This window comes from Carlito syrichta, unplaced genomic scaffold (genome assembly GCF_000164805.1).
Source record: "Carlito syrichta isolate Samal-C Ts95f unplaced genomic scaffold, Tarsius_syrichta-2.0.1 Scaffold306175, whole genome shotgun sequence".
Classification (NCBI taxonomy): domain Eukaryota; kingdom Metazoa; phylum Chordata; class Mammalia; order Primates; family Tarsiidae; genus Carlito; species Carlito syrichta.
The window spans coordinates 63,361-79,815 of NW_007250271.1; the positions used below are offsets into that span (position 1 = coordinate 63,361).

Sequence of the window (16,455 nt, forward strand, 5' to 3'; positions counted from 1 at the left end):
GCAATCCGCTCACCTCAGCCTCCCAAAGGCGCGGGATTACAGGCTGAGCCACCGAGCCCGGCTATGCCCAGCTAATTTCAAAAAAAATTATTTTAGAGACGAGATCTCACGAAGTTGCCCAGGCTAGTCTCAAGCCTCTGGGTCAGGCAGTCTTCTCGCCTCCATCTCCCAAAGTGCTGGGATTACAGGCATGAGCCAGCACACCTGCTGTACTCACATCTTTACAATAAATAAAGAAAAAAAAAAGAAATTAGCCGTACATGTTGGTACTCTACTATAGTTCTACCTGCTTGGGAGGCTGAGGCGGGAGAATTGCTTGAGCCCAGGAGTTTGAGGCTACAATTAGCTATGATCGTGCCACTGCACTTCAGCCTGGGCAGCAGAGTGAGATACTGTCCCTTAAAACAACAAAAAAAACTGAGTTGAGAAGTTTGTTTGAGCCTAGAAGTTTGAGACTAGCCTGGGCAACATAGGGAAATTTTGTCTCTACAAAAAAAATTAAAAAATTAGCTGGGGTAGTGGCGAGTGCCTGTAGTCCCAGCTACTTATGAAGTTGAGGTAGAAGGATCAGCTGATCCCAGCATGTTTAGGCTGCAGTTGCCATGAGCATGCCATTGCCCTCAAGCCTGGGAGACAGAGTGAGACTCTGACTCAAAAAAAAAAAAAAAAAAGATTTAAAAATTTGGTTTTTATAAAAAAACATGTTAATTATTAAATTAATATAGCATTTATTTATTTATTTTTAAAGATGTGGGGGTATAATTCAGGGTTAGGTACATAAGTGGTCATCGTACAGGTGAAGTTTGGGCCTCCCATTGGTCCTCCCTTTGCCTGATTTGGGATCAGGTACCCTTATTGATGTTATATGCCCCCTCAATAGAATATTTAAAGTAAGGTTGTTTCCTTGATGCAATTAATTTTTACTAATTAAAGGATCTACATTTTGCATATGATTGGAAGAATTTATAATGAGATTTATATTCTGTTTATTAGGTTATCTATCAGGGACCTACTAAACCACGCATTTTTTGCTGAGGATACAGGACTGAGGGTGGAGTTAGCAGAGGAAGATGATTGCTCAAATTCATCCTTGGCTTTAAGACTCTGGGTTGAAGACCCTAAAAAGCTGAAAGGCAAACACAAAGACAATGAAGCTATTGAATTCAGTTTCAATTTAGAAACAGATACGCCTGAGGAAGTAGCATATGAAATGGTAAGTGAATCCCACTGCTGTTCTCCCTACCGCTTACAGTGTCAGGGATGATTCCTTTCTCCTCATTGCTTTCTTTCCATTTTCTCTGTTTCAGTTGTTAATGTTGTCGTGAAGTGTATCTCTATGATAGAGTACATTAAATTTGTCTACACAGTGTAAGGAATAGTAAAATACTATTTTTGTTAAGAAATAAAACATTGCCAGTATCTTAGAAGCTACCTCATTGCTCCTTTCAGTTGCATTTCTGTCCCTCATCACCACAAGTAATTTCTACCCTGACTTTTGTTGTTACTCATTTCTTTGCCTTTCTTTATAGTTCACCTAAGCAATAGATTGTTTTATTTTGAAACCTAAATGGCAAGCACACACCTAGTGTATAAGTAAGGGGCAGTATTGGTATGATTAGGTAAAGAGTCCCAGGAGACGATAAGCTGAAGAGAGTCTCTTTGTCATAGTCTGGCTTCAGTTTCCCTAAGAGTTTACGAGAGCCACTTCTGGAGAAGTCAGAGGACAAGGTCATGAGTGAGTCCTGAGAAATAAACCCGGGACTTAGCACAGTCAGGACATTGGCCAGGCTGCTGTGTGGACTAGAAATTGATTGTCTGGTAACTGTATGGTTTGATGGCAAGTGGTTCTTTCTGACAATTCGCTTCTAATCTCCCATGACCAGCCCCCACCCTCAATGGAAGATTACAGCAGATAACTTCTGTGAGGTGAAATGGTGTGTGCACACTCACTCCAGGCAGCTGCAGTGCTGGACTTTCAGCTCCTGGAAGTTGCTCTTCAGTCCTTTAATGTGCCCCCACCCCATGTTCAAAGCCAGCAATGGCATGTTGAATCCTTCTAGTGTCAGCAATTGGCTAAAGATTCAACCCAGATAATGTCCCTAGCTTAAGGTAATTTGTGCTACATAGCCAATACAATGATGGGAGTGATGTCATATTCACAGGTTTGGGGATTAAAAGGGGCCATAATTTTGTCTACCACAGGGACTAATAAACTAGATGGTATGGTTGCTTGCATAGGACTTGTTAACTTTGACTTCTAGTGTAGTGTTGTTTTTGAGTGGACCATTAGCTCAGGAATCTCTGGTGTCAGTAAGTACAAGTCTTTCATTTTAGGTTGGTCAGATTCCCCAGAGAAGCATCTTTCAGTCTCCTTCTTGGAGGATAAAGGTTTGGTTATTGGTATTTTGGTAGCTTAGTGGGGAAGAGGGCTGGGCTTTTCTGCATTCGGCATCCAGCTGCATATGGTAACTTAATCATCTTCCTTTCAATGTGGTAGCCAAATCCTCAACTGTACCTGGTATTCCATAATCCAGAGATTCTCTCTTTTTCCCTCTCCAGAGAACAAAACTTCAGATGTATGGGGTAGGAGAGAAGCAGTCACCCAATGGTGTGGGATAAAGTGTGGGACTCAAGGACCCAAATAACTACTTCTCAAAACCCCTTCAGTGAGGTGCAGTGGCTAATACCTGTAATCCCAGCACTTTGGGAGGCTGAGGTGGTAGGATTATTTGAGGCCAAGCGTTTAAAGCCTGCCTGGGAAACATAGCGAGATCTTGTCTCTACAAAAAATGAAAAAATTATCAGGGTTTGGTGGTGCGTGCCTGTAGTCCCAGCTACTCGGGAGGCTGAGGTAGGAGGATCGCTTGAGCCCAGGAGGTTAAAACTGCAGTGAGCCATGATTGCACCACTGCACTCCAGCTAGAATGACAGAATGAGAACTCCCTCTCAAAAACAAAAAACGAAAACCTCTTTCACTCAGTCTTCTTTATTTTAGCCATCTCTTTTGAGTTAATCATCAGTTCTGGAAGTACCTGGAACTGCAGGTTCCTATACCTTATGCATATGCTTCAGTATAAATGGGAATAATTCTCAGTTTTCCCTAGTTTACCTTTGTCAGTTCTGCTATGGCAATTATTAATTGTCTATATTCCATATTCCAAGGTGCCCAAAATCTTTTTGCTGTTGTCTTTCTCTTACTTTCCCTGTCTTTGTGGGCTTATAACTTAAAGTGAGCTTTGGGAGGTAGCAAAATTAAATATGTGTGTTCTGTCTAACATTTTGATCATCTTTCAAGTATCCTGAAATTTCCCAGAGTCTGAAGACGCCCCAAGACATATTTGATTTAAAAAGCAGATTGAAGGACTGAGACTGATAACCCATGCTACCCCTCAAGTGATGTTCTCTGTTGCTCCGCCCTTTTCCTCTGAGACAAGACAGAAATACACTCAGGCACGACTGAGCTCGTACCCTTTTCCCTTCTCTCATTCTCTTTGAAATACCCTTTCCCCTTCTCTCATTCTTCTAATGCCTAGTAAGATGTAATACTTTGCTATTAGCGTACTTCCCTTGCCTGGAATATTGGTTTCTACTCCAGACTTCATTTGCACCTTCCTCAATAGCCCTTTTTTGGTCAGAATTTACCTTCCTCCGTGACACTTCTCCATTTCCTCCAGAGATGCATGTGCTCCTACTTTTAGGCTTTTACAGCAACTCATTTCTACCATCTCACACCAACAGATCATGTGTTCATACAGGACAAAGGATCAACTTAAGTCAGTTGTACTCTGGTGCCCAGTACTGGGCACATTGAAGACACTTAATATTGCTGAATGAGGAAACCTTTTAAATCTTTCACAAAACTTAATAGCAGTCATAAATTACCTGTAATAAGACTGCATAAACTGAAACTTCGACTTATTTTTGTTTATTTCTGTTTAAAGCCAGAATTATTTCAACAATGCCTGGTAATACTATTGATTTTCTTATGCTGATTAAAGACTGTAGCACTTATATATGTCTTTGATTATGAGGGACTGTAGAAACAAATTAATTGTTATTTAATAGCATTTGGAATTTGGGAACATAAAATAACTCTGCTAGTAAAAAAAAAAAGTTAAAATCTTAAGTGTTAAAGAAGTATTTTGCTTATTATGTTTCATTTGTAGGTTAAGTCTGGATTCTTCCATGAAAGTGATTCCAAAGCTGTTGCTAAATCCATTAGAGACCGGGTGTCCCTGATAAAGAAGACAAGGGAGAAGCCTGCTGGCTGTTTGGAAGAACGCAGGGATTCTCAGTGCAAGTCTATGGGGAAAGTATTCTCTCAGCACCAGAATACAACTTTGCCTCCTGCTCCAGCTCAGCAAACTGGGGTTGAATGTGAAGAAACTGAAGTTGATCAACATGTTCGACAACAACTTCTACAAAGAAAAACACAGCAGCACTGCTCTTCTTTTACAGGTAACACAGTTATAATTTGTAAATACAAATAAATGTGCAATTATATTCTCTTATCTTTTTAGCAGTGGTCAATGGCCTATTTTTGTTTTTTTCCTTTTTTGTATATTCTCTTATTTTTAAATAGCACTTTTGTGTTTTTTGAAGCATTCTGTTATTTATCATTTATTGGAACCTTTTACAAAACTCCTGAAATAGATAGGCCAGCTAGTTTCCTTATTTTAAAATTAAGAAACTATTTTGTTAAGTGACTTGTTCAAGGTGTAAGTTGTATAAATATTATAATCTAGCATATAGTTATGTTCAGAGTATAAATAAAATGACCTTATTAACATTTTTGAGGGTCTAACATAAATCTTTCACTGAAGAAAATTTGGAACTAAAGATACAGTTTATTCCTCAAGAAGGAATTTTCTAGACTTTAAGATCCTTTGTATTTTAAGATCAAATATAAAATTAACACAATTCCACCAATTTTCTACTGTAATGGATTCTCTTCTCCAGAGGGACACAGTATTTGCATAATAATAACCAACTATTCTACAAAGACAATATTTTTTCTACCTAGGTTCTAGGAGAAAGAGACTATGACACTTATATTTTACTGAAATTCTCACGTCAAGTGTAGGTTAGTTAGGGATATATATGAAATGGCCTGCAAATGAAGTTGATTTTTATGTGATTCTTTGTTTTTAGGTTTGTTTACTAAGAATATTTTAGTCAACATATCATTGCTTGATGGAGAGTGTACATGATGGTTTTTCGTTAATTCTGTAGTATATATATTTTATTTAAAGCTATCTGAGCCGGGCTTGGTGGCTCAACCTGTAATCCCACGCTTTGGGAGGCTGAGGTGAGTGGATTGCCTGAGCCCGTGGGTTTGAGACCCACCTGGGCAACTTGGCGAGACCTCATCTCTACAATAAATCAGAAAATTAGCTGGGCGTGGTAGTGCGTGCCTGTAGTTCCAGCTAGTTGGAAGGCTGAGGCGGAAGGATCTCCAGAGCCCAGTAGGTCGAGGCTGCGGTGGCCAGGAGCGGCCACTGCACTCCAGTCTGGGCGACAGAGTGAGACTCCGACTTAAAAAAAAAAAAACTCAGGTTGTCAGAGTAAAATAACTGTTAAATAGATCCTTACCATTATCTATACAATTTGTACTCTGTGCTTCAAGTTTTCCCTCCTATTTGTTGCTTATTTTCTTTGTTATAGGTGACAATTTGTCTGAGGCAGGAGCTGGATCAGTTATACATTCAGATACTTCAAGCCAGCCCAGTATAGCCTATTCTTCAAACCAAACGATGGGCTCTCAAATGGTTTCTAACATCCCACAGGCTGAAATAAATGTTCCAGGGCAAATTTATCCATCTCAGCAACCAGTAGGACATTACCAGCAAGTTTCAGGGGTGAGGTGAACTGTTGTATTTTTAAATATATGATCAGTATATTTACTGTAAATAGGAGAGTTTATCTTTAACCTTTTTTTTTTCTTATTTAATAGTTGCAGAAGCTGCCAAAGCTGACTCAGCCCCAAATTTTGCCTTTGGTTCAAGGTCAGTCCACTGTTTTGCCTGTACATGTCCTTGGACCTACAGTTATTTTGCAACCCCAAGTTTCCCCATTAACTGTCCAGAAGTTCTCACAGATAAAGGTAAGAACCATTTTAGAGGCTCTATATTCATTTTACCACATTTAACACTGCCTAGACATTCTGAGAGGCAGAGGTTCTCTTTCATAAATTCATCATAGTTTAGATAAAGGTCACTGAAAGCTAAAAGTTGTTTAGGCTTTCCTTTACATAAAACATTCCTCTTGAGTGTATGCCTAATATTGTGTAATAGAATATTAAGACACTGCTTGTATAATTGGAGAAGAAACTGATAACTCACTATATGTGGACAAAAGATTTATTTAGGATTCTGATCGCTTCCTCTTGGTAATGATGGTTTGTTCTTTGTATTGAACTTTTCCAGCCTGGTTTGAATGTGGAGGGATGTCTGTTGCAGTTAATCAAAAATAGTATTTCATAGACTTTCATAATTTTTAGCACATTCATCTAAATTCTTTATTTGTTTTGGTTCATGTTTATTTCTGTAGGAGAAATAAGCGTTTTTGTCTTTCAGACTCTTAAAGTCAGTGTTACACTTATTTCTGACAATGAGTAAACAGTCTTTGTATGAGTTCCTATATCAAGACTCTATCCTGGTCCTAGGTTGTTGACTCTGGACACATGGTTGGAGTTTTCTTTGTCATTACCTGGTTTTCTCCCCCCAGCCCCCAACATACTCCTTTTGTGCCTTCCCTCTGTGGGAGTGAAATGCTCTGAGCTCCTGGACATTCTCTGTTTAGCGGCTAGAATGTCTGATTTAGGTAGCAGCTGGTATATCTTTACAAGATGAGTGTATAGTCAGTTGCAACAGACTTTTGGAGATAAAAGTAAAATAAAACACGATCCTTGCCCTCGAGGAGCTCAGTCTTATAGGGGAAGGCATATACATACTTGACAAATGTCAGACTCATTTAAAATCTGCTGGGGGTAGATTTAGTTTAATATAGGTGGAAGTCCCTGATTTTGGTTAGTGTTTATAAATGATATGGTATATGTCTGTAATTGAGGTCATGTTGTGGTTTGATTTGTCTCTTTCCAAGCCTATAATGCAAAGTATGTTGGATTAGTGCTTAAATTTAACTTAGGCTCAATCACATAAATATACAAGTATATGTATTTTAAAATGTGTTTCTAAAATTTAAAAAAATTATTATGACAGTGTTATTTGCTTATTTAAAAACAAAGTCCGGCCAGGCATGGTGGCTTCTGCCTGTAATCACGGTACTTTGGGAAGCTAAAGTGAGAAGATTGCCTGAGCTCAGGAGTTTTAGACCAGCCTGGGTAACTTGACAAGACTTCATCTGTACAATTAAAAAATAACTAGGTGTGGTGGCGCATGCCTGGAGTCCCAGCTACTTGGAAGGCTGAGTCAGAAGGATTGTCTGAGTCTGAAGGAGGTCGGGGCAGTGACTGTGATCATGCCACTGCACTCCAGCCTGGGTGACAGAGTGAGACTTCGACTAAAAATAAAAATAAAGCCCATAAAGTTATAAAGAAGAAAGTGAAAGTCACCTGGTATCCTTCCTGTTAGAAACAACTTTTTGTTTATATTTGGGGTATAGCCTCTAGGTTTGTCTTTTTTTCTATGTATACATGCATAATTTTATTTAAATATACATATGTATGCTGCATACATGCAATTTTTTGTAGTCTGCCCTTTTCACCTAATATATAGAAGCCACATGAGCAAGTACTACTTGGGTCTTTTTGTGGGCATGGTGGCTCAACTTCTAGAAATGATAGAAGCCAATCTATGTTATTTCTGCCTACTCTCTCCTTTCTTCTTGACAGAGCATCTGGTTCATTTTAGCTATGACATGAGCTTTCTCCTTTGAGACTTCCACTGTTGGGTGTGTGAAGGTGTCAGATTCAGATACCCTGAATCTCTGCCAGGGTTTGAATGAGTTATGTGGCAAGTGCAATAAATGAGAAGCTGTGAGCAGTATATTGCTGTGACTAGACTCAGCTCCTTAGTGTATTAAAGTAGCATTTACTCAGGGTGTTAGGATTTTTATAGGACTAGTACCTTTTTGATAACTTGCTGAAATGTTTAGAAGATAGCATTATTTTATCTATCTGTCTGTCTGGGACATTCCCATTAAAATGGGCATAGTATATGCAGTTATAATTGGAATTTTCCTTGCACCAGCACCAGGAACTGCAGCTGGCTTTTGGAGCAGATGGACAAATGTCAGCCCAACCTATGACTTTAGGCTTGTCGGTTACTGGAGTTCCACAACCAGTCCTTTCTGCAGTTTCTCCTCAGACATTGACACTGCTTTACAGATTACTTGCCAGCATCCAGCAGCTGGTCTTCAACTTGAGCATGGCCCTAGTAATGGGCATCAGGCATTAACCAAAGCACCAGATGCCAGTCAGATTCCTAGTTTCTTACCAGTTAGTCACCCTCAAGCTTTGTTGAGTCATCCTTCTGCCCAATATGTGAGCAGTGCACAAAATGCTGCTGGTACAATTCAACTCCCTTCTAATTCTGTCGGGGGGCATCCAGGGACCCGTCAGTCTTCACAAAAGATACATTCAGTATCCCAGCCATACCCAGTGGTACATCGGAAGTTAGTAACTCCAGGTTCTTCAATGCCACAATGCTAGACTCTGCATTTGAAGGAGCTTTGTTTCCAAGCCTCTATTCAGCAACAGCCATCAATTTTACAACCTAAGATTATGGTATCACCGCAGAAAAATGTTCAGCAGGATTGTATTCTGCAAGAGTCTGAAGCTCTTGCAAGTCAGCAACAGCCGAAGTGTGGTATTGAAAATATGACTAAGCCCCTGGAACAGCCATCTTATTCTGTTCAACACACTTATCCAGGGCCACCTGCAATATTACCGTTCTTCCCATTGAAGACTCCTGAGCAACTGCCCTTTGTGATAAGTCCCCAGGAACAAACTTCTTATTCATCACAGTTGACTGACCCAATCCATGCTCCAGCACAGCCTATTTATTCACTGCCAGCCCTGAAGCATCCTCTTTACACTGTACAACCATCAGATCACAGCCAGCTTATTCTATGTAGACTTCGTATCCAGTCCCACCTGCAGTGCACTCCTCTAATTTGGCACCAGCCCAAGGGCACCCCCACTTATCTAGTACAACCTCCCGTTTGGTCACCTTTTCCAGATCAGCCAGCATATGAGATCCAGGCAGTTTACTCTGTGCAACTTATGGAACAGCCTGCTTATCAGGCACTGCCTCTTGAGCATGTCTCTTATTCAGGACAAACTGCTTGTACCATCAAGACAACTGAACAGGCAACCTTCATAACCCAGAGAGTATATACAACAGACTCACCTGATAGCAAGCAAGTATACATTACAAACTCTGGAGATCAGAAGTTATACACTGTACTACATTTTGTAGCACAGACTTCTGAGCAACAACCCTATTTAGTACAACCCCAAGGTAGTACTTCTTTAACACTGGAACAAAAGATGTATTTGACATCAACTTTAGATACACAGACACGTTCCACTGAGCCTATATTTAAGGTCCACCATTCAGTGACTTCATCCCAAGCAGATGTCAGTTTTGGACACCAGCAGCTAAAAGCACAAGCTGAGTCAACTAGCATTGCATCACAGAGGGTAGTGGAAGGACAGATGCAAAACCCTGGGCAGATGTCCTTCATTCAGCAGGCCTCTTCACAGGCCCAGATCCAGCCCTTACATTTCTCAGCACAGCTTTCCCAATCACATCCAACACCATACCAGGTTTCCCAGTCAGCTTTCATTCAGCGTCAGCTGATGACTCATTCATCTCATAGACAAGCACAGAAAACCCGTAAGTTGTTTACTCAAGAAGGTCCCATAAATCAATAGCAATCTTTGTGTAGTCAAAATGCTGCTCTCCAGCAGCAGCAGGTACCTCATTCACAGGCATCTGACCAAGTTCAGCCATTACCAGCTGTTCCAAAGACCATTACAAACATGGTACAGATTATACCTCCTTTCCAAGAACAGTTGCAACTGGTGGCAGTGGAGCAACAATATGTAATACAGCCTTTAGTGCAGCTTCAAGTGCTTCAGGTATTAGACAACAATCAAACTTTTTCCCTACAGAAAAACCTAGCACAGCACCCGTCAGCATACAGCCAGCCCCAATCTATTGACGAGCCACAGTGGCAGCCATCTTCTATCTTAGCACCTGTTTCTGGATCATCAGATCCACAGTTACAACAGCAGACCCTCTATCAAAACTCTGGGTTAGCTCTTCTAAATCAGGAGTCTTCTTCTGTTCATCTCCTGACACTTAGCATGCCAGTACAGGCTTTCATTGCCTTTCAGAGTATTTCTGTGTTAATAGATACAACAGCATTTACAAGGCCAAGAAATTCCAACGGTAAAAATCCTCCTGTGGGAAAATGTAGATGATTGTGATTTTTTGTTAATGTTCAAGGGTCAGGAAGATCGTGAACTGTAATAGAAATAATGCTGAATCGAGGATCCCTGTTCCTGACTTTTCCTTACTCAGTGACCTTGATTCAGGTCTCTTCTGAATTTCATTATCTGTAAAGTAAAGGGATTAGACCAAATTATGACAATGAAAGATAATTTGAGCACCTGCTTGGGATATATCATTGAATAAAGCACATAAATCCCTTCTGTCATTGACTTGTGTTGTCTAATGGGGAAAGACTGTCAATAACCATTATAAGAAGTAGATTATGCAATACAAAGTGCTTTGGGGAAAATGTAGTACAGGGGAAGGAGGAAAGTGAGTTGCAGTTTTAAAGAAGGTGGCCATCAGGGTAGGTCTCATTGAGAAGGTGACTTTTGAGCAAACACTTGGGGGAGATGCAGGAGTCAGCAATGCACATTTCAGGCAGAGAAAATAACTGGTGCCAAGGTCTTAAGGGAGGAGTGTCAGGCATGTTTGAAGAACAGCAAGGAAGCCAGTATAGCTTTCCAAGACCTTTTAGTCCTAAAATGTTAGAAGAATATGAATTTCTTATTGTTCTACACTTACAATAGAGCATTTGCTTTTGTGAGATAAAAATTAATACTGTCGAGTGATTCTTATGTGCCAAATACTATTCTAAAGGCATTACCTGTACTATCCTTACACTAACCCAAGAGTTGTAACTATCATTATCCCTGTTTTACAGGTGAGGAAACTGAGGTTCATTCACCAAAGTTAAATAACTTTCCCAGTGTCATACAGGAGAGCTAGCATTTGAACCTAGTTCACTCAATCATTTCACTATGCAGCCCCTTTGTAAGATAGTTATCCTCCCTGCCAGAATTAGGGAGAAAGGGTATGCTGACTTCAGTGAGATTTAGTTAACGCAGGGAATTGGTTGAATTAATTAAAGGGAAGAACTGAGAATCTGATTTCTTTTTTGCTCTTCTGTTCTGCTTTAGGTATAGTTAAAACACTCCAAATAAAGTTTTGTTATCATTAAATGCTTTGAGATCCTTAGATTAAAAAGCTATGCTGTGCTATAAGAGTTATTTTCTAGTGGTAATATGTTACTCTTTCAAGCAGCTGTTACCTCAAGTATTACATGTTTTATAAAATCCCCTCTTCATCAAGGGTGTAAATTATAATGAATTCCCATATGTATAGGTTGACTCCTAACAGGTTCGAGCAAGGATAAAGATCTTTGAGGCTGAAGTTTCTTCAGACAGGGCATACTATTTCAGTATTTATTTTTTTAGAATAAAGTGTTTCACAGAGCATTTTGGACTGGAAAGTTAATTTTGGTGGGTAGATTGCTTGTGTTGTATTTCCTTAACTAATTACTTTACCTAATTAAAAAATGTGGGCAACCCCTTTGGGTCCCCTCCCACTGTGGGAGCTTTTCTGTCCTCTCAATAAATCCTGCTTTCTAAAAAAAAAAAAAAAAAAAAGCCCCCAACATCTTACAAAGAAAAATTTCAACTATGCAGAATAGTTTTTGAAAAATGAAGCGTGAACACTCATATACCCAACACCTAGATTATTTAGTTAACTATTGCTATATTTGCTCTATATATTTATTTATCCCTTTATTAATTCATTTTATTTTTTTGATGCAAAGTTTAATTTGCTGACATCAATATACTCCATCCATAAATACTTAAGCATACATATCGTTAACTAGAACTCAGTATTTGTTTATTTTTTTAGTTTAAATTTACGTGCAGTAAAATGCACAGATCATAATTCAGTGAGTTTTGACAAATGTTTACACCTGTGTAATCCAAACGATTATAAAGATGTAGAAGAGGTGTTGGCAAACTTTTTCTGTAAAGGTCTAGATAGTATTTTAGGCTTTGCAGGCTATATAATCTCTATTGCATTTTCTCAATTCTGCTGTTGTATGCATGAAAACATAACATTGTTACATAAACAATATATAAACAAATAGGCATGACTGTGTTCCATTAAAACTTTGCTCACAGAAACAGGTGGTGTGCCAGATTTGGCCTGAGGACTGTAGCTTGCCCACTTGATATAGAATATCGCCGTTACTCAGTTGAGGGAAACTGCCAGGGGAGGGAGGGGCATACCTCATCAACAAGGGTACCTGCATAATGAACGTTTGTATACTTAACCCTGAATTATACCTAACCTTGAATTGTACCCCATATCTTTAAAATTAAAAGAAAAAAATAGAATATTGCCATTACTCCACAAAGTTCCCTAATGCCCCATCCCAGTCAGTCCTCCCTACACCCTGTGAGAGTCAACCACTGCTGATTTTTTCATCATAGATTAGTTGAGCCTGTTCTAGACCTTCATACAAATGGAATCATGCAATATATATTCTTGTGTAAGGCTGTTCTCTCTCAACATGTTTTCGAGATTGTGCCATGTTGTTGTATTAGTAGCTCATTCTTTTTTAAGTGCAGAATAATATTCCATTGTGTGACTATACCAAATTTGTTTGTCCATTCTACTATTCACAAGTACCTGAGTGGTTTCTAATTCTTGGCTATCATGGATAAAGTTGCTATGAATATTCTTAGTGGGCATGTTTTCATTTCTCTTGGATTATACCTACCTAGGAATAGAATCGATGGGGTCATAGAATAAGTGTTTGTTTAACTTTTTAAGAAGTTGCCAATTTTCTAAATTGGCTGCACTAACACCAGCATTGTATAAGAGCTCCATACACTCATCAACATTTGGTGGTGTATGTTTTTTATTTTTTTGAGTTGAAGTCTCACTCTGTCACCCAGACTGGAGTGCAGTGGCACGCTCCTGGCCACCACATCCTTGACCTGCTGGTCTCTGGCGATCCTTCCGCTCAGCCTTCTAAGTAGCTGGAACTACAGGCACGCACTACCACGACCAGCTAATTTTTTGATTTATTGTAGAGATGAGGTCTTGCCAAGTTGCCCAGGCGGGTCTGAAACCCGCAGGCTCAGGCAATTCACTCACCTCGGCCTCTCAAAGCGCAGGATTACAGGCGGAGCCACTGAGCCCGACCTGGTGGTGTATTTTTAATTTTAGCTATTCTGGTGGGTGTGTAGTGGTATCTCATTGTGATTTTAATTTGCATATCCCTGATGACTATGATGCTGAGTACCTTTTCATGTATATGTTGGCCTTTGTGTATCTGTCTTTGTAAAGTATCTGTTCTAGTCATTTGCCCATTTTATTTGCTCAAGTTTTTTTTTCTTTTGCTATTGACTTGTAGGAGTTCTTTATTCTGGATTATACCAGTCTTTTGTCAGATACATGTTTTTTTGTCTTGTTTAGTTTTGTTTTGAGTTGGAGTCTCACTCCGTCACCCAGGCTGGAGTGCAGTGGCTCGCTCACAGCCACCCTAGCATTGACCTGCTAGACTCAGGCGATCCTTCTGCCTCAGCCTTCCAAGTAGCTGGAACTACAGGCACATGCTACCACACCCAGCTAATTTTTTTATTTATTGTAGAGATGAGGTCTTGCCAAGTTGCCCAGGCAGTTCTCGAACCCATGAACTCGGGCAGTCCTTTCACCTTGGCTTCCCAAAGCGCTGGGATTACAGACTCGAGCCACTGCCCAAAGCCCAGATACATGTTTTACAAATATATTCTCCAGTGTGTAGATTGCCCATTCTTTTTGTTAATGGTCTTATTTGATAAGCATATTGTCCCCATTTTAATTTTGATGAAATCTAATTCATCAACATTTTCTATTGTGGTTATTGCTTTCTGTGACCTAAGAAACCTTTGCCTACACTCAAGTTGCAAAGATACTATCATATGTTATATATAGTTTTATGGTTTATGTTCAAGTTTGTAGTTCATCTTGAATTAATTTTTGTGAATGGTGTGAAGTAAGGCGTCAGGGTTCTTTTTTCCCCCCAGTATGAACATCCCATCATTTCAGCTCTATTTGTTGAAAAGTCTTTCCTTTCTCCACATTCCTACCATCACTTACCTTTTTTATTGTATCCATCCTAGTCATGTGTCAAGTGGTATCTCATTGTGATTTTGATTTGCATTTCCCTGAAGGCTAATGTGTTGAGCATCTTTGCATGTGTATGTAGGCCCTTTGCATATTTTCTTTTATCTTATTTGAAGAAATATCTATTGAAATACAATTTTGGCTGGGCTCGGTGGCTCAGCCTGTAATCCCGCGCCTTTGGGAGGCTGAGTGGATTGCCTGAGCCTGCGGGTTCGAGACCCGCCTGGGCAGCGAGACCTCATCTCTACAATAAAAAAAAAAATCAGCCGGGCGTGGTAGCGCATGCCTGTAATTCCGCCTACTCGGAAGGCTGAGGCGGAAGGATCGCCGGAGCCCAGCAGGTCGAAGCTGCGGTGGCCGGGAGCGGCCTCTGCACTCCAGTCTGGGCAACAGAGTGAGACTCCAACTCAAAAAAAAAAAAAAAGAGATCCAATTTTTTTTTTTCATGTAAATATTCAATTTTTGCAGCACCATTTATTCAAGACTGTTCTTTACCTCTTTATGGTTTGACACCCTTATTGACAATCGGTTGACCATAAAAGTATGAATCCTCCAACTTTTTATTTTTTCAAGATTATTTTGGTTCCTCTGGATCCCTTGCAAATCCATATGAATTTTAGGATTAGCTTGTCAAGTTTTGCCAAAAGGCCAGCTAGAATTTTGATAGGGATTGTTTTATCTCCGAATAGTATTGTCTCTTAATAATATTAGGTCTTCCAATCCACGAACATAGGATGTCTTTTTATTAAATTAGGTATTCGTGAAGTGTTAGTGATAGTGTGGAGACAAGGGAAACCTTGTACACTATTGATGGGAATGTAAATTGGTGTAGCCATATGGAAAACAATATGAAGATTCCTCAAAAACTCAAAAGTAAAACTGCCATATAGTCCAGCCACTATACTTCTGGGCATATGTCCAAAAGAAACAAAATAGTGTCTCAAAATGATATCTGCACCCTTCATTGCAGTGTTGTTCACAGTAGTCAACTGTGACAAATGAATAGATAAAGAAAATGTGTTCTATAAATATAGACAATGATATATTATTCAGCCACTTAAAAAGAAGGAACTCCTGTCATTTGTGGCAACATGAATGAACCAGGAGGACATTATGCTAAGTAAAACAAGCCTGGCACAGAAAGATAGGTACTTTATGATCTCACTTATATGTGGAATCTAAAAAAGTCAAACTCACAAAAGCAGAGAGCAGACTAGTAGTTGACAGGAGCTGGAGGGGTAGGGGAAATGGGGAGAGATGTAGGTCAAAGGGTATAGGCTTTCATTTATAAAATGAATGCTCTCTGGGGATCTAACATACTATGGTGACTATGTAGTTAATATGTTGTTTACTTGAAATTTTCTAAGAGAATAGATCTTAAGTGTCCTCAGCATACACATACAAATGGTAACTGTGATAATTGATGTGTTAATTAATTTGATTGTGGTAATCATTTCACAGTGTATATGTAGATCAGATTACATTTTACATCATGAATGTATAGAATATATACAATTTTTATTTGTCAATTATACCTCAGTAAAGCTGGCGGAAAAAAAGATGGTTTTGGCTGGACGCGGGGCTCAGCCTGTAATCCCAGCACTTTAGGAGGCTGAGGTGAGGATTGCCTGATCCCAGAGGTTAGAGACTTAGCCCGGGCAACTTGGTGAGATCTCATCTCTACAATAAGTTACAAAAACTAGCCAGGCATGGGCATGGTGGCATGTGTCTGTAGTTCCAGCTACTTAGAAGGCTGAGGCGAAAGGATTACCTAAGCCCAGCAGGTTCAGGCTGCGGTGGCTGTGAGCGTGCCTCTGCATTCCAGCCTGGGCGACAAGAGTGAGATTCCAACTCAAAAAAAAAAAAGATAGTTTTAAATTGCAGCAGCATTTTGTAGTTTTTAGCCTACAAATATTATACCTCTACTTCTAGATTATTCTGTTTGATGTTATTTGTAAATGGAATTGTTTTCTTTTTTTTTTTTTTTTTTTTTGAGTAG

The 16,455-nt window shown here is 39.6% G+C and overlaps 1 protein-coding gene across 3 annotated transcripts in view; it reads left to right on the forward strand.

Annotated features, from left to right (window-relative positions):
• The window catches only part of WNK3 (WNK lysine deficient protein kinase 3), a 127,831-nt gene that overhangs the window by 45,583 nt on the left and 65,793 nt on the right, over positions 1–16,455 (forward strand). For all 3 annotated transcript variants that reach the window (XM_021714959.1, XM_008062953.1, XM_008062954.1), the window contains exons 6-9: positions 994–1,213; positions 4,167–4,458; positions 5,665–5,858; positions 5,954–6,103. In XM_021714959.1, the coding sequence (XP_021570634.1) occupies positions 994–1,213; positions 4,167–4,458; positions 5,665–5,858; positions 5,954–6,103 (856 nt within the window). The remainder of the gene's footprint in view (positions 1–993; positions 1,214–4,166; positions 4,459–5,664; positions 5,859–5,953; positions 6,104–16,455) is intronic.